The following is a 17,366-nucleotide window of genomic DNA, read 5'->3' as shown; positions in this document are numbered from 1 at the left end:
AACCCTTTCATTTCATCACTTCCGCTTTTACTTTGCTCTACGTTTCATCAAATTGACTACAACTCCTGCGACTGCGAGGACATATGACGCAAACTCTGAATCAACATGCTCCACCTATGCTACATTCTCCATATATTGTAATCATTGTTCACAACTTATAATAATAACTGAGCTCATTGTTTCTGCCGTAAATTAATAACGTTACTTTATTAGCTGCGTGATTTGTGTACAACTTGGACACAGTCACCTCTGATAACAGATTCCTCTTAATTGTAATTTAGACATGCATTTTCTGTAAAGCTGCTTTGAAACGATGTGAAAAGCGCTATACAAATAAATGTGAATTGAATTTAATCAAATTATTCAGTAAATTCGTTAAAGGAAAATTAAAGCGCTAGAGTGGACATGTCAATAACGAGGAGACCACAGGAGGCGGGACGACAGCAAAAATGAACCTTGTTATTGCTCAGACGAGTTGAGGTCGAGTCTAAAATCGAAATGCTCTCTTGCAGCTCTTGTTTGTGTTACGTTGCAGTGGAGTTTTTAGATTTCTTCAAGGAGTTTAGATACAGGTCAAATTATTTCTTAAAAATAAAAATAAGGATTTTTTTTTTTGAAAATGTAGGCTACATAAAAATGTGGCAAGAAAAAGTAGTACATTAATTACAAATTTAAAATGAGAAGGTTCTAATTAGATATTAAGTTTATGTTATAATACCTTTATGTGTGCCTTTCGTCAGCTGCTTTCAAAGCGATGTTATGTTGTTTTTGTTTGTATTTTAACATAATTGACGCAAAAACACGATATGCTCTCGTTGTGTCGTGGCGACATCATGTGGACAACATGTGAACGTGACGTGATTGCCAGGAATTTACAGAGGCCTGAAGTGGAACATAATTTGTATATTCCCACGCCAAACCTCGTCTGGAATGCAGTAGTGTGTGTGTGTGTGTGTGTGTGTGTGTGTGTGTGTGTGCATGCATGCATGTTTGAGCTGTTTTAAATGAAAGCAACTTGCACTGCCATATCTTAAAATATGCCAGTGCCGTTGTTTTGTCTCAAGATGCACAGTAGTGTTTTTTTTTAAAGGCATTTTTATAAAAGCTACAAATGTCCTGATTGAACTAAAAGACTAATCCTGGCTTAATCTAAATCTAAATTTCACCAGGCCCATCGCCCATGTGTTTCTCTTATTTTCGATCTCCCCCATTCATTTTAAATGGATGGTCATTTCTGACTTAGATCAATGAGGCCTACAATCAGTCAGTTTAAAAAATAAATACAAAACCTGTCCTAATTGAAAGAAAACAAGTTGACAAAAAGATTGAATCTTGACTGAATATTTATTATTTGCTATGCTATTTTGTAGGCTGGACATTTGTTTGACCGGGAAAACCACAGGTGTGACTTTTTTACCATTTAGTACAAGATAAAAGCATTTCAAAACAAACTTCCTAAACATTAAAGCACACTAGTGTGATACATTTTGACATTTTATTCAATATTGCCAAAATTACCCACAAATAATGCTTTTTGTTTTGGTCAAACATTTAGGTGCATAGGCTCAGATAAAGGAGGCCTTTGTGGTGATTCTTTTTCGAGATCCGAATGTGTGCAAAGAATTGTGGTGACTTGGCAGCTGAGATATGCAGCCTTACTAGGATGCAGTGTTCCGATTGAAAAGCACACCCAAGCATGAAGCATGAAAAGAAAGTTGCAATATTCTTTTCTTTCCTTTTGTGGCATATATCCAAGTGAAGTGTGTTCATATATCAATAGAAACAAAGATAAAAATCCCTTTTTGCAGACCATACAAAAAGACAAATCATGTCATCATTAAAAATCATTCTTTTATTTAGAGTAAATGTACTCTTTAGACAACAATTTATATTAAAATATATTTACAAAGTAAAGTATATATTTATGCAAAATCTTTTTCTTTTTTTTCTTTCTTGATCTAAAAGGATTTTTAAGGTTAATCTGAAACTGCATTCTTCTTGGGCAGCCCATCAACACCCAACAAATGATGGTTTGGATCCTCCACCACACATGGTCCAGGACCAGCCTTAAAACAGGTTATGCAGCAATTATGATAAAACAGGTCATGCATACAACACCATTTTGCACTGACACAGAATTCAATAAGGGTATAGTGTTACATAAATATAGTGAGACAAACAAGGTATTTTATTTCTTTTTAAAGAACTATTAGATAATAGATGAACGTGCCTTACAGTTAATGCAGTTTCCAGATACTTACCTTAGTGCTGATTATGTAGTGTATGCCCTTTGGAGTTGGCTCCATATTAAGGGCTCTCTTCAGCTCCTCAGAGAGGTCAGCTGAACATACAGGAAGACCTCTGACAAACCTGCAAATTAAAGTTACTGCGTTGAGTTATAACTTGAAGTGCTTTGTTTTGTGAAGAGCTGCAGTGTTTGTTTTAATATGTCAAAGTAAAAATATTAACAGCATGCTTGATTTTAGCAACTTACTCTGATCCATTGGCTTCTGAGGGAAAGAAATGACGAACCACCTGTACAAACTCTGGTACGTGCTCTTGCAAGGTGTAAATAACAGCATTAGGACCAGCATCAAAGGTATATGCCACCTGAAACAAGACAAAAGGTGCAAATACATCAATCCACTTACATCAAAACAAAGGAGTATGCTGAGATTTAAAGAAAGAGATGTAGATTAGACATAGGGCCAGATTTACTAAAGAGGGCAAATTAGCGTTACCTACTGACGACGTGCAAATAAAACAAAACAGACACAGCCGGATCATTTCCATAATGAACAACGCAATCTACCAAAAGCAGCGCAAATTAGCATTTGGTTTAAGAAAAAAAAAGAAAAGAATTTGCCCGTTAAATAATGGTGCAAATATTAATACATTTCCTAGGCAAACCTTAGTCAATGACCTTGCATGATTCATTTAAATACTCTCCTCCCATAAATTTTGCATCTGAAAGGGAATCTCCTATAAATACATAATAAGGTCAGCCGCAAAAATAACCGTCCACGCCTTTTTAGAGCTATTTTTGCACTGCATGTCTTTAATAAATCCTGACAGTATTTTTAACGCCAAAAGGTTTGACCTGGTGCAAGCTGTTAGTAAATCTGGCCCTTAGTATTTTATATAGTATATACAGTACAAAATAGTATTTAAAGTGCACCGTCTCTAGGGTTCATCTTAAAACCATACATTCCACACACTATCAGAGTCAACAGATTAACTATATACTACACTATACTAAATTATATCATACCATTCCATACTATCCTATTGAAGGATCTAAGGATTCTTAATAGTAACCTGTTTGTGCAGCTTCAAGAGAGCTAACATATGTCTGTTGTACTTTATGTGTGTTGTTACTTTGTTTCCTTCAAATTACTTGCTATACCTGTATACTAATTTAACGATTTAGCTGGCGATAGAGACATGGAGCAGGGACCCCCGATACAAAATGTGTCAAACAGAGCTACATATTAAGCATATAGCCTTCAATATTAATAGAAACCAACCATACACCCACAACCAACAGTTGATTAGAATTACGGTATGCACATTATCGTTGCACATGATTAATTGTCTGTATGTTTTTTTTTATTGTTAAAATTGAGATTTATGTATCATAACGAACATACATGTTGCAGTAAAAATCACTATTCATTAGTTGTTTGTTAGATTGTTTTAATCACAATTATTTTAATGGGTTTGCAATCATACATTTTAATTTTACTGTCAGATGGACAATTAAACATTTACCTGAACTTTAGCTTTAGGTGTATAAACATTTTAATTTTACTGTGAGATCAAATCAATGAGGGTGCTTCTGAAATTGGTGAGTGAGGGTGCTCAAGTAAAGTGCAGATGTAATGTGTAACTAATGGGTCCACAATAACAAGAATATGTACAGAGAGAGTCTGTAAAGTCATTACTTTTACAATTAGTATAGAATAGAATAAATTTTTTAAAATATTTTGATACCTATAATTTTCTGTTAATCTTATGTCTGCATTTACATGGCTTAATGCGTATCTACAGTATTCTGATGTCATACTTTTGTCCCGTGCTATGGTTATCACTCTGTCAATCACTGCCATTTCGAGAGTGCATCCCGCATATGAAGATGTCACTTACGAGCAGCGTGTAATTGGCCTTCGGTCCTCTAAGCTTAAATAAAGGTAAGCCAGGGTTTTTTAAAGTGGGGTCTGTGACCCATTGCCAGGGGGGCCATGAAATTATTTGCTATACTGTATATCCGGACAACAAGTCTTGTTTTGTTTTTATCATCTAAGACATGCAACGATTTATATTCCAAAGTGACTTATATAATGCATTTAACGTCAAAAAAGCAAAGTGTAGAAACTTAAAGTAGGCACTTCAAGGTTTCTATATATTCTTGTGTCTGCGTGACAAGTAGGTAGTAATCTCTGCTAAGTTTTGGTTCATTTTTGTTACCTGGAAAAAGTTCACGGAGACCAAGATGGCAAGCGCATTGTGTTTGTTTGTTTTCTTTCTTTTTTTCTTTTCTTTTTTTTTACAAAAGTACAACGTTTTACTGTTATTTTTAAGGTTCACAAATGAAAATAGACCCTTTACCATTTTGAATGTCTTACTTTTATCTGACAGGGTATTTTAACTTGTTTCCGCTGATATAAGGAATCCAAGTGATCGCGCTGGTGTCTCACGCACACACACACAACAATATTAGTTCTTCTCACATTGCTAACTTGACGTTGCAGCCTCTTATAAGACAACTAAACTCATACACTGTTTGTTTGTTGGCAAGAGGGGAACTGGCCCCCCGACTGAGCCTGGTTTATCCCAAGAGTTTTTTTTTCTCCATTCTGTCACCTGATGGAGTTTTGGTTCCTTGCCACCGTCGCCTTGGCTTTTGGGTTGCTTATTCAGGGACATTTAATATTCAACGATATTATTGATCTGCCTGCATTGACACCATTATATGAGAACTGAACTGAGCTGGAAGATGACATCACGGTTTTCACCAGAGCGGCTATATATATATATATATATATATATATATATATATATATAAATATATAAATAAATGAACTAAATTAATAACTTTTTTACAACACAAATTAACCATCACTGAACTTACTTAAGCTGGTCTATGATGCTATTTTCTTCTAGAAACAAACTTTGTTGCATTATTTTCCTGTTATCACTGTAAAGCTGCTTTGAAACAATCTGTATTGTAAAAAGCGCTATATAAATAAAGGTGACTTGACTAAACAAAAAAGTTATTCGGTTACTCAATTACATTTTTCTGTTGTACAATATGTAGGCTGTGTCACTCCGTGGTGTTATTCCAAACTATTTTTTTTTTTGCATATGTGAAGGATGGTTTTTTACGTGGATATTGGGATTTTTATTTTATTATACCGTTTCTTTTTTTTCTCTGTTCTGAATAGGCCTACCATTAAATTGAAAGGATTTAGAGTGATGGGAAGTAAAATACATGTTATGGGGAGACCGGGTATGGTTGTAACATGGGGAGAGTTGTAACACCACCAATCAGGGATAAGCTAGGAGTCCTTTCATTATTTACCCACTTCCTCCCAGATCCCATTGAGTCCACGGTTTGCAGTGTGTGTGGGTTCACTACTAACTGCTCCTAATGTGTGCGCACTAACTTGAATGGGTTAAATGCAGAGGACAAATTCCAAGTATGGGTTAGCAGACTTGGCCTTCCCACATCACACACTTAAAATGTGATGCATTTTTAACCTGATCATTTCAAACAATAAGCTAATACGGCTAGCTAAACACTGGCTGACAGGGGTGACCACATCTTTAAAAAGTGTTACAACCATCCCCTTACATACAACTAAGATCAGTTTCTTTTAAATAATATTACAGAATGCCTAGACAGTGGAGGGCAGATAGATGTGTGCCTGCCAGTGTTTAAAAAGAGGAACTGGTGAGGTTTCAAAGAAGGGCAGGTTAATCAGATCAGTTGAGATGACAATGTTGAAAGCCAGTGGTGAGGATTCTGAGACATTAGACAATTAAAACTTTTATGTGTCTATATGGAGCCATTTGGCAACTCAAAGCCTAAGGAAGTGTGGGTAAAATGTGTCCACCAAGCCTACACTCTAGGGTTAAAAACGCTGCAACATTGTTACTCTGAGAATATTCACACATAGATCGTTTTTTATTAGATCTACACGTTCTTTACACAAATACACTGCAGTCGAGTGTTCATTACTCAGCATAAATACCGCTAAGGAAGTTTGTTCTAGTAGACTAAACTTACACATGCACATCCTCCTGAGCTGTGGTCAATCACAGAAAGAGGCATTGTTTTGTATTGTTCTTTTGTATTGTTTTTGAAGTTTATTGCATGGTGTGGCTGCTGTTTTTGCTTCTTTTGTCTAATTGTTACAACTTACCGGTAGTGGGGTAGATTGTAACAAAGGCACACCATGTATTTGACATCAACTCATAAGGGCTGTGATATTCTTACAGAGGTTTGAATGGGTGCCTTTTGTAGTAAACAAATGTGTGTACTTTGTATAAAATTCATTGAGTTACAGACGCTGAAGCTAAAGGTGTTACAACCATACCTGGTCCCCCCTATGGTGTTTAGAGTGTGTCAATTTACCAGTTTTATTTACCAGTATTTAACATTTCTGAATCTAATAATAAAATGTCAGGTTTTTTTTTTCAAACCCAAGTTTGACCAGGTGTGACTGATTTTCTGGAAAATAAGGTAAATAATAAAATTGAGCTGAAGCCTATTATTAAAAACGTTTGCACCAATAAAACAAGCATATTATGTTCATTACTCTCACCCACATTGATATTTGGCTTAATCAATGTTATTATTAATAATATGACAGGGTCCTAGAACATTTTCTTCCCTGTAAAGGGTCCCTGAAGCTGCATGAAAAACATACGTTTTATTCAATGGATTATATATAGCCTCATAAGCCCAAGACCACTCTTTGAGTCTACACTTTGTTAATGAGAGGATGTTTTGAGCTTTGTTTTGAGCGGTGAGTGGATTCTAACTTAAACACCTCTAATTGGCCATTGTGTTCAAGAGATCAACAAACATGTCTGTGATTGGCTAAATTGCTCACCGCTGTAAAAACACATTGTAAATAGAAACATTTGACATTCTCCAGAGCCAAAATACAAATATGCACTGGAGAGTTTGCCAAATCTGTTTCGACAATGTGATATTATTTATTACAGTATCAACTTGCAGAGTGCTCTTGCTTTCATTTGAGGGTTCTTAACACCTCCGTAGAACCGGGCATGAGTGGGTTTAATAGCCACCACATCTGGATTTGCATCAGGTGTTTCTAAAGAGGTGGAGGTTGCGTGAAAATATTGCGTGCTCAGGGTGTGTAGATATTGCAAAGCGATCCATTCTGGCGAGCTAAATTGTATAAATTATTAGCCAATAGAGTTTTACAGTTTTATAGCGCTCAGTCTTCAAAAACAATCACATCTCATTGACTATATTGTACATCCACGTGATGTGGGTTTTATTAAAGCTGTGAATGTATTAATCTTTTAAAAACCAAATATTATATATAAATTTGACTGTGTTTTTTTACCCATGTTTTAATTTTTGCCTCCCAGCAGTACTGCTGCAGACCCCAGGTTGAAGACCTTTGAACTAGCACGTATATCTTATTTGATTTATGTACTCATTTTATAGATTTGTTTTTATTAATGTTTAATAATATGTTGTGTTGCCTTTACAAGTATGTTGTGAAGCAGCCTTCACAATTTGGGCTGGTCAGACGAAGTCTTTCTTAAAGCATCAAGAAAGGCACAACTAGAAATGATTCAACAAACTCTGCTGCATTTTTACCATTACTTCATCGTTGATTCCTGCTCTGTCTGCCTCTTGGGCTGATAGAAGAATTAGATGATGACTAGTTTGGATATCAGACAAAATCAGTGTTAACTGGATTTAGGTATCAGACAAAAACAGATATCTTTTAATGAGATTTGGTAAAGAAACTGGATCCATTATCCTGGACAGTATGATGACAGCATCTAACACTATACTACGACCTCCTTACAGTTAGTTTTAGAACTAGATGAACATCATCTGTGTTTGGTCATTTGATGTCTTTACTAGAGGTTGCAAGACTCCTTAGGTAGACTCAACCTCAGATGTCATGTCCACAGTCCATTCACTGACCCTCTGATGCATATTGCACACAGAAATACTTTCTAGTGAGTGTTGATCTGTTTGGCTGATTTAACTCAACTTTCAAGAGGACTTTTTTCAACTTTTAAAAGGAACGTTGGTTTCATCATCCGCCTGGAATCAAAAGTTGTGTTTACATGGTACTAGGTTGACATCATGAGCTCTTTCAAGAATGAAATAATCATTGGATTTGTCCAAGTTTGCAAGTTTGGCAAGGTTAAGATTAAATATCTGAATATTTAGTTGTAATGTGCTCACCCTGGTCTCTCCATAGAACTGGTTGTAGCGGTGCACAAGGCTGATGATTCGGTGGGATACGTTGTTCAGGTAGAATATTGGTGGGTAGGTGTCCAGGCAGGTGGCATGAAACTGATTACTGTCTTTCATGGTCAGCTCACCAAATGCTGGGAAGTCTCGTTGGCGAATAACCCTGATCATCTCCACCATACGACAGGGCACCACAACATCTGCCCGGTACTGTGGAAGAGTATAGTAGGTGAACTAATATACCTAACTTATGCAAATAAAACAAACCTAAATTACCTTAACTTGTATTCCACTGCTAAATTAAAACAGATGTCAATTTAGACTGCAAACTAATTTAAGTTGTATACTGTAGCAGCTGGTTACAGTACTAAATTCGATCTTGTTGTTCTGTTTGTTCTAGACAGACTGATCATTTGTGCATTATTGGTGGGGATTTTTCATTGATTCCTTCTGCAGGTTAACATCATTATGCAAGTCTTTTTGAGTGAATCACTGAATTATCCATTCAATAATTGTCCCAATACCCACACGTGCGGTCTTTGCACTTGACCACTTGCCTACATACATGACTTATTTCCTGTATGTGGCCCAAGTGTTCAAGTGGGTCCGAATTACAATTAGTTATGCGCTTTGAGACATGAGGTAATTTATTGGCGTCTCTCGTTTTGAAAACGCTTTGTAAACTCTTCTGTGAGCGTTTATGTGTTTTGAAGGTGGCATGGCTTTGGAGAGCGCTCTGAAGGGAGGATGGGATCTCATGCTTTCAAAGCCTTTCCGAAATTGCTTACCCTACCTTTAAGTAAAGATTTTACATAGCTTTATTTACACATTTTTCTTTTAAGGACTTCCGGTGAGAGTACGCTGTGCACAATATGTTGCTTCTCATTAGCTATTTCCATCCACCTATTTGTATGCACATTTTGGAATATTGCATAAAAAAAAAAAAAACACTGGATGGAAACACCAAAATGCACATAAATTCAAAAAATGTGAATAAAAAAACGTATGCGCTCAATTGAGTCGGATAATTATTTTAACTGATAAGAAACTACGATAAACTACATAAACTACGATAGAAACACATTTACTGAATAAATTCCTTGATGCGCATCATCGTCTATGCGATGGGACGGCATAACTGGACCAACTAGCAGATTGATCTCGCTGCACAGCATCTGAAATGCTGTTTTGGTTGTTCTGAAATGCCTGAGTAAAGTCTGTTGTCAAAGTGGTTGGGTATAATTACCTCCCAGAACTGTCTTACACGACTGTGTTTCCAAACAGTAGGCATCCGCTTGTGAAAGCAAGATCACTTTACTGTGTTCAGTCTGCATGCTCTGGGGCGCAAGTCATTTATTATAATGAAATTATTATATACAGTGACTTCTCTTTCTGCAGCAACTTATTTCTTACTGTGATATTTCTTAGTGATATTTAGCGGCAGTTTATCAGGAAGTGACGATTTTGTTCTCTTTGGCTCACTGGATGGAAACGGTTCTTTATTCGCAAATGTTTTTTGTGATATTCCATTTTTGCGCATGCGTTAAATTTGCAACTTTGGGTGGAAACATAGCTATTGTTGTTTTGTTGATTATTTGTTAATTGCTTGCAAGTCGCTTGTCAGTTTGTTTTATGGTTAATCGTTGATCTTCCACCGGTCTGCCTCGCTGGATGTTTGGATGAGTGTTTCCTGCTACTTTAAAGTGCTGTTGTCTTGACTCGTGTAAGGCGATGTTTAGATTATATGTGTGGATTAAATGGATCATCATCATTATCATAACCACCACCACCTTCAACGTCATCATCTGTGTTTTCCTATTTTTTTATCTATAATTTTCAAATAATCGTCAAAGACATTTTTGGACTGTTCCTAACCTATTATTTATAAACTTTCGCTCTCACCTGTGACGGCGGCTGTTCATGACGTTCAAGCACCTCAAACCCCTGTGAACTATGGGATTATTTTTATTCAAAATAAATAGACTGAGATTTACAAATAAATGAAAAGAAATTCACAAAAAATTATCAAATTAATAATACAAATAAACAAATTACAAATAAAATGAGATTTGCAAATTAATGGACGTGCACGCAAAAATTCTAAATGTCTGTCTCTGCGAGTTTCCTTGTAAACACAGTCGGTAATGTGTTGTAAACAATTGAAAAAGAAAACGGAAGCGTATCATGCTGCGTTCACGCCATGTCGTAATTACTATAAACAAATCTCTGTGTGCTTTCGAATCACTCTCATGGTACTTTGATGTCATACACTGTGTCGAACACACCTTAAATCTGCAGTGGTCAGGTGGTACAAGTTGTAGCTCTCGAAAAATATGAGTTTACACGTTGTAATTACAAGTTCAATTCAGAATCATTACAGTAATTACGACATGGCTTGAACACATCATTATATTGGACCCGGCATTCGTCTTATATTTTACTGTACCAATCTTATGGGGCTTATACTTCCTATTTGAGCCAATGCAGATGAAAGAGCAAAGCTATTTCAGGGCAAGACCGCTGAAATAATTAGTTATTTATGAGTTTAATAAAGAACTCTGTCTCGTCTTCTGTCCAAACATACTGCGCCGTCTACGGCAGGTGATCTGTAAATGTGCAAAAACTGTTTCCATTGCAGTTTTGCAAAACCGCTCCCGGAAGTGGCTCACTGAACAGTCCCTGGTCCCTTTGAAAGAGGAGGGCCAGAGCACGGTTCGGTTCAGTTGGGCTTGGGCGCGGTATGCATGTAGTTAGTCTTTTTGTTTAAATCTCGTTTTCTTGATTTACAGCGAGTACCATATTTTAATATCGATCTAGCTCACAGCAGTGTGCAACAAGTGTCTCATAGTAGCCGCCTGAGTAGCATTATAACAACTTTCATCACACTCAAATGTATCTAATATGATAAAACAGCGCTGCGTTACCCCACATATGCATGACCGGAAGAAGCAGAAGCGGCCTCGTTCTGCTCCAACGGCTTTCGTAACGTTAATAAATCTTTAACACATTACCGGTCATACATGAATATGATTTCTGCCCGAGTCCCGTCGTATTCTTCACCGGCTGCAGTGGTGAAGACAACAACTGCCATGATTCCGCGAAATCAAGGCGTCATCAAGCTACGCCTTTGTTTTGAATAAACAACCTCTAGTGGCGAAAAAATACATAGAATGCCTTTAACTAGTTTAAAACTCAGCTGCTCATGCCCTTACATTGAACAAAAAATCAGCTCACATCACTCCCATCCTTCAGCAACAGCACTGGCTCCCTATTGTGTATAGCATTTAGTTTAAAATACTTGTCCTAGTTTCTAAGGCTTGCCATGGTTTAGCACATGGTTAATACATCCTTATGTTCCTACCCATACTCTTAGATCAAGTTCTGAGAATTTGATTGTACTACCCAAGTTCAAACTATCAACTGTTGGAGATAGGACATTCAGCATATCAGCTCCTAAGCTTTGGAACAAGCGGTTGTCTCCTTACTCTAGACCAGGGTTCCTCAAATCCGGTCCTGGAGGGCCATTGTCCTGCAAAGTTTAATTCCAACCCTGATCAAGAAAATTGCAGATAGGTGAGTTTGCTCAGGATCGGATCTAAACTCTGCATGACAGTGGCCCTCCAGGACCGGATTTGAAGAACCCTGCTCTAGACCGTCAAGACTAACATTTACTTATGTTTTGTTAACAGATGTTTTCTTTCACTGTCAGATCCTTACTTATTTCGGCTACTATCTTGTGTTATGTTATATGATCTCTGTCTGACTATCTGTTAAATTCGTTGTTCCCTGATTATATCTGTATTATAGGAGTTATTTTTCAAAATTATGTAAAGTGTCCTTGGGTTCTTGAAAGGCGCTATATTAATAAATAAAATAAAACATATTTTGCTTTTCAATGCTTTGCACTTTAAAATAAATTTGGTTAAATGTGACAGTGTATGTAACAGACAGCACAATTTAATTGTGGTGCTTCTCATTAAATGATAAAAAGCAGTTTTACAAAATACGTGTGGGTATTGGGACAAGCCCACTGATTCATTCAGTAACAAAACATTATTTGTGATTTTTGGAGTTTGTTTGGAATTTTTCGTTGACGGAGCAAAAATACACAGAGTAACTGGCAACTTGTGTCTAAAAGGTAAGTTAATCAACATTAACTTTCAGTTTTTTTCCTACTTGTAATCAGAAAATCAGGGCCGCTGATTACCTGTGCAGATATTCAGAACAACAACACTCTTGCTTGTGTTATATTGCTAAAATACACCCCCCAGTAAGGACAAACAGAAATGATGAATCATTTGTACCTTCAGAAGTTGACTTGTTTCCACACTAGTGTGCATTCCAGACGTGCTCCCAACAGACTTCTGCTCAGCACTCACCTGAGAGAAAACATATTCATATCAGATACAGAAATGAGTAGCTGACAAATAGACATTTTCCAAGATCTCAGAGTAAATTGTTTATATCTGTTGAGGGAAAGTGTGTGTTTTAAAAATGCTGTAACTGGTCACCAGTGAGCTTTTCACTACATTCGGAGGTGGTGTGAGACCTCTCAATGCATCTTGCAGAGCATTTATGTCTTTTCATGATCTGACCAGTAAAAACAAGTGAGTTGAGCAAGTGTAAATGCACTTAGAAATTCATGGGATTCCATCACATTTATAGTGTAAATGCTAATGATTATTTATTTTTTTGTCCCAGACAGCACAACTGCCTACTTAACTGTGAGTTAATCATTGCACAAACACAAACTCAATTGGAACAAATTGTCACAGAAATTTATTAAATGGAAAGACTGACATTCAAGTTAAGACTACAGGAAGAGACTTTTGAAAAACACTGGGGGAAATGGACTACACATATATCAAAACAGAGAGAAGGGAGATAAATGTATGCATATAAATATTCCTATCACACATGTAATAGCTGATTGTGGATTTTTTTTATTTTTTTTTATGTTACATTTTGAAATAATTTCCATGCAAATACCCATGAAGCTGTGTTGACTTCTTTGTTAATGTTTGTCTTTGTTCTGAAAATTTTTACAAAAAATTAAGTAAAAAAATAATAAAAATCATTGCACAACTACAAAGGTTTAAACTTTAACAGTCAAAGTTGTTCAGTCAGTGGAAAAAATGGAAAAAGTTCAAACATATACATGTTAAAGACATGATTTGCTTTGGAAAAAAGTAGATCCAGCGAAGTACATCTGATGTTTTAATACAACTGCTAAAATAACCATGAACATTTTGTTCACAACATTGTGTGTGTTGAGAATAAAATTGAAAAGTATTTGGGAGTAACCGTTGCAACTTTTTAGTGCTTTGTTAACATGCAGTGATACACTGATGTAGTGAATGTGAAGTCAAGAGATGATAAAATACACACCACTTTTGTTGACTACTTGTGCCTGATTACTTAAGACATTTTAGACTCATATTCCTCGTAAAGTGTGTGATTTTTCAGTCACTAAACCCGTTTTTGCATCCTGAAGAACACAGACACTTCGTATAAAAACTTCCCGGATACACTAATGCTCAGCAATGTTTAAATTGTTGGTCTATGTACATGTGACAGATATCCTATTACAAAGTACAAAAGGATAATGGACTTGCTGACCAACTCAGAAGCGATATTTCTGCTCTTCCTGCAAATTATTGTAATTATCTTAAGCACACCGCCATATTCATCCCAGTTGCCTTGACTGTGTATTAACTGTGGCTAGTGGGTTTTTTAATATAATATAAAGAATCTCTCTCAAAACCATGTGCTCTGTTCTATTCGGTTATGCATTGTCTAACTATTGGAAAGGAATGCATCCTGTGTTTTGAGAGCCAGATTCAAGTGACTGTGTGTATACGTAATTACAAATTTAGTAAAGCCACTCATTGATCATAACCCATCATTGCTTTCTGAATCGATCATTGGTGCTACTTTCAAGAACACATGCCCATTCATAGTATTACCAAATATATTTATACCATGGTACCATTTTAAATATTATAAAAATTGCTGACAACACACTAATGTTTTTAAGAGCAGAGGGTTCAAATATTTAATAAAATCTTATTTTTTTTTACTTTTAACCCCAATTGATATGCATCCTGGTAGATACAACTAACTTAAAAAAAAATAATAATAATAATAATTTTATCCACATTTTATGTATGCTGCTGCCATTCTAAGGGTTAAATCCACACACTCACCACTAGGATCAATACTCTGAGCTCCGGCCAGTACGACTCAGATTCCACTTGTTCAGCGATACTGTCTTTCCCATCTGACCGTTCCCCCATCTTCCACTGGACAAAGCCACCGTACAAACTCCTGCATGCACTGCCAGAGCCCTGTCGCGCCACTGTAGACAGCTCACCCTCCACACCGAACAACTGTGACAGTGTGTACACTAAAACAACCCGAGTTTTCACATCAGCATCAGGAGCACAGAGTCTCATTTTATGTCATTTCTTTTTTTACTTACCCAGACAGGCATAGCCTGCTGCAGAGGATGCCAAGCCAGCAGCAGTGGGGAAATTATTCACAGAGCAGATATGGACCTTATGGGACACTATGCTGATGTCAGAAGTTGGATCACCAGTATTCCGTCTCTTGCGAGCTAACCTTCGAACTGGTGAATTAAAATGAGTTTAATATCACAATGACAGCTCCTGTCATACAGTGCTTAATAATGTTAATGTTCTGAAAGTCAGGGACGTACTTTCCTGCAGACATGACTGCAACCTGGGGCAGCTGATATCCTCCTCCTTGCCATTCAGCCAGATGCGGTCTTGCTGGAAACTTCTGCTGCATGCAATTGTTGTAGTTGTTTTCAGCTGAGAAATAATTATAGTATATAATGGCAACCTTGCTGTTACAGCAAAAAATCTGGAGCTCTTAAAATGCATTGTGGTAAAGCAACCAATGTTGACAGGGCTAATAATATGGGGACTATCAGTCACCTGTTCCTGATGCAGTGTCACACTGAGGGATGAATTGATTGGCAGAATGAGATCTTCATTGCGTTTCCCCCCTGATTCAATGGCAATAAGTAATAATAACTCAACAAAACTCTGACTAGAACATGTCCAATATTATAAATATTTACAGATGATGTATACAGTTTCCCCCAAAAAGTATTTGGTCACTTAATTCACACTTACAAATGTGTGACTGTCACTGCATAGTATTATGTATCAATTTTTCTCTTCACTAAAATTCTTTTTTCTTCATTTTTGCTCAATGCCTTCTAATCAGCTGGAGCTTTGGAGATTTATGGTTTCTCACCACTGTCGCCTTTGGCTTGCTTAGTTGGGGACACTTACCCCCGGTTTCACAGACAAGGCTTAAACCTAGTCTTTGAGCTGTTTTAAATGAAAGCAACTTGCACTGCCATTTCTTAAAATATGTCAGTGCCAATGTTTTGTCTCAAGATGCACACCAGTAAGGTATTTTTCTAAGGAACATTATTAAAGATACTTAAATTACCTGATTGAACTAAAGCCTAATCCTGGCTTAATCTTAAACCCTGTCTGTGGTATATATATATAAACAAATATGAAAATAAAAAGAACACAGTAAGGATAAAAAAAATCTTACAATAATCACAAATGAATCCATTATGTTTGAAAGACATAGTACACTTACAGTATTTGACGACCGCAATGTTCACTGGTGCCGTGCAGGTGACCATAGCAAGATTTTGGTGACTGCTTTCCAGCATATTTCTAAATGTAAAAAAATTGACAAACAGATGATTTAACAAAAGTGAATTATTTACACATACAACGTGCACTGGAGACCGGCTACTGCTTGACAGTTTAAAACAGAACGCAAATGAACAACAATGAATTTGGATTGGGTCGCGCTGAACACGAGAATTCGTATTTGACCAATTAGAGAGATCACCGTACAACCCTATATTAAGTGAACCAATGATTGGGATCGGACCATGGTTCACGCACAGATAGCGGATTTGTCGAATAGAAAGCCAGATCCTCCGCGCATGCTCAGTGTCACCAGCGCATATCTATGTTTATAGTGTATACAGATATCCATAATATCTATGGGTAATCCAGCACCCGGAAAGCGTACCTTCCCCGGGTGCCGACATTGGTTAGCAAGCCATCACCTGCTGTTAGCATGCCATTGACTCCCATTCATTTTGGCGTCACTTTGACAGCGAATAACTTTACATCTGAGGGGTTTAAAGACTCTATTTATCCATTGTTTATTTCTAAAGAAACACGGCAATGTATAAAAGGCTCCATTACCTTGTATCTTACGTTATGGCACCGTATAAGCAGTTTTTGTAAAAAAAAAATAGGCTAACGATTACGTCATAACAACGCGACTCTCTGTCGCACAATAGATCAATTACCGTATAGACAGGAGGAGAAGCTCGCAGGCAATCGGGGGACGTGGAGGCATAAAGTCCGATAAAGTCAAGGGAGAAGCCCATAGAGACTCATAAAGTTGCTCCTGCTCCTAGCTCATGGACAGCTCCTACTCAAGCTCTCCGTCTCTGCAAGATTCGGAAGGGAATGATTCAGATTTTCCTTGGCACAGCTACTAGAAGACTTACAATTGTCAGACAGGTTGCTCACATCACATCTACGTCGTCAAGCTCAGTTTGAGGCTGCGCAGTAGGCTACGCTCAGCCAAACCTTAATTGGAAAAAAATCAGGGCCCGTATTCATAAAGAATCTTAATGCAAAGAGTAGCTCCTAGTGACAAAATTCTAAGAAAATTCTTAGAAATGTGGGCGTTTACTCTTAAAATTAAAGAAAAAATCCTAGTAAAGAAAAAAGTAATTCAGAAAGCATCTTAACCCTTAAAAGAGGTCTTAAGGTCAAAATTGTTAGGAGCACGGACGAGGACTTTTAGGAGGCTTAAG

At 36.9% G+C, this 17,366-nt stretch overlaps 1 protein-coding gene and 1 long non-coding RNA gene across 2 annotated transcripts; one reads left to right on the top strand and one right to left on the bottom strand.

Annotated features, from left to right (window-relative positions):
- Positions 1-1,831: 1,831 nt before the first annotated feature.
- On the bottom strand, positions 1,832-16,644 carry mvda (mevalonate (diphospho) decarboxylase a). Its single transcript, XM_082183043.1, has 11 exons — positions 16,565-16,644; positions 16,118-16,197; positions 15,433-15,503; positions 15,192-15,306; positions 14,955-15,101; positions 14,680-14,879; positions 12,778-12,852; positions 8,465-8,683; positions 2,495-2,610; positions 2,262-2,370; positions 1,832-2,066 (listed from the first exon to the last, which is right to left on the bottom strand). The coding sequence occupies exons 1-11, from the start codon at positions 16,627-16,629 to the stop codon at positions 1,977-1,979; spliced, it is 1,287 nt and encodes a 428-aa protein (XP_082039169.1). The 5' UTR covers positions 16,630-16,644; the 3' UTR covers positions 1,832-1,976.
- LOC309508616 lies at positions 2,649-5,272 on the top strand. The gene is made up of 2 exons (XR_014209607.1): positions 2,649-2,752; positions 2,845-5,272. It is a non-coding gene; the product is annotated as an uncharacterized lncRNA (long non-coding RNA).
- Positions 16,645-17,366: the final 722 nt, after the last annotated feature.

The sequence above is a fragment of the Leuciscus leuciscus genome (genome assembly GCF_965113295.1).
Source record: "Leuciscus leuciscus genome assembly, chromosome: 10".
NCBI lineage: Eukaryota > Metazoa > Chordata > Actinopteri > Cypriniformes > Leuciscidae > Leuciscus > Leuciscus leuciscus.
The sequence above is the reverse complement of the archived record's forward strand: the minus strand, read 5'-3'. Positions and strand labels throughout refer to the sequence as shown.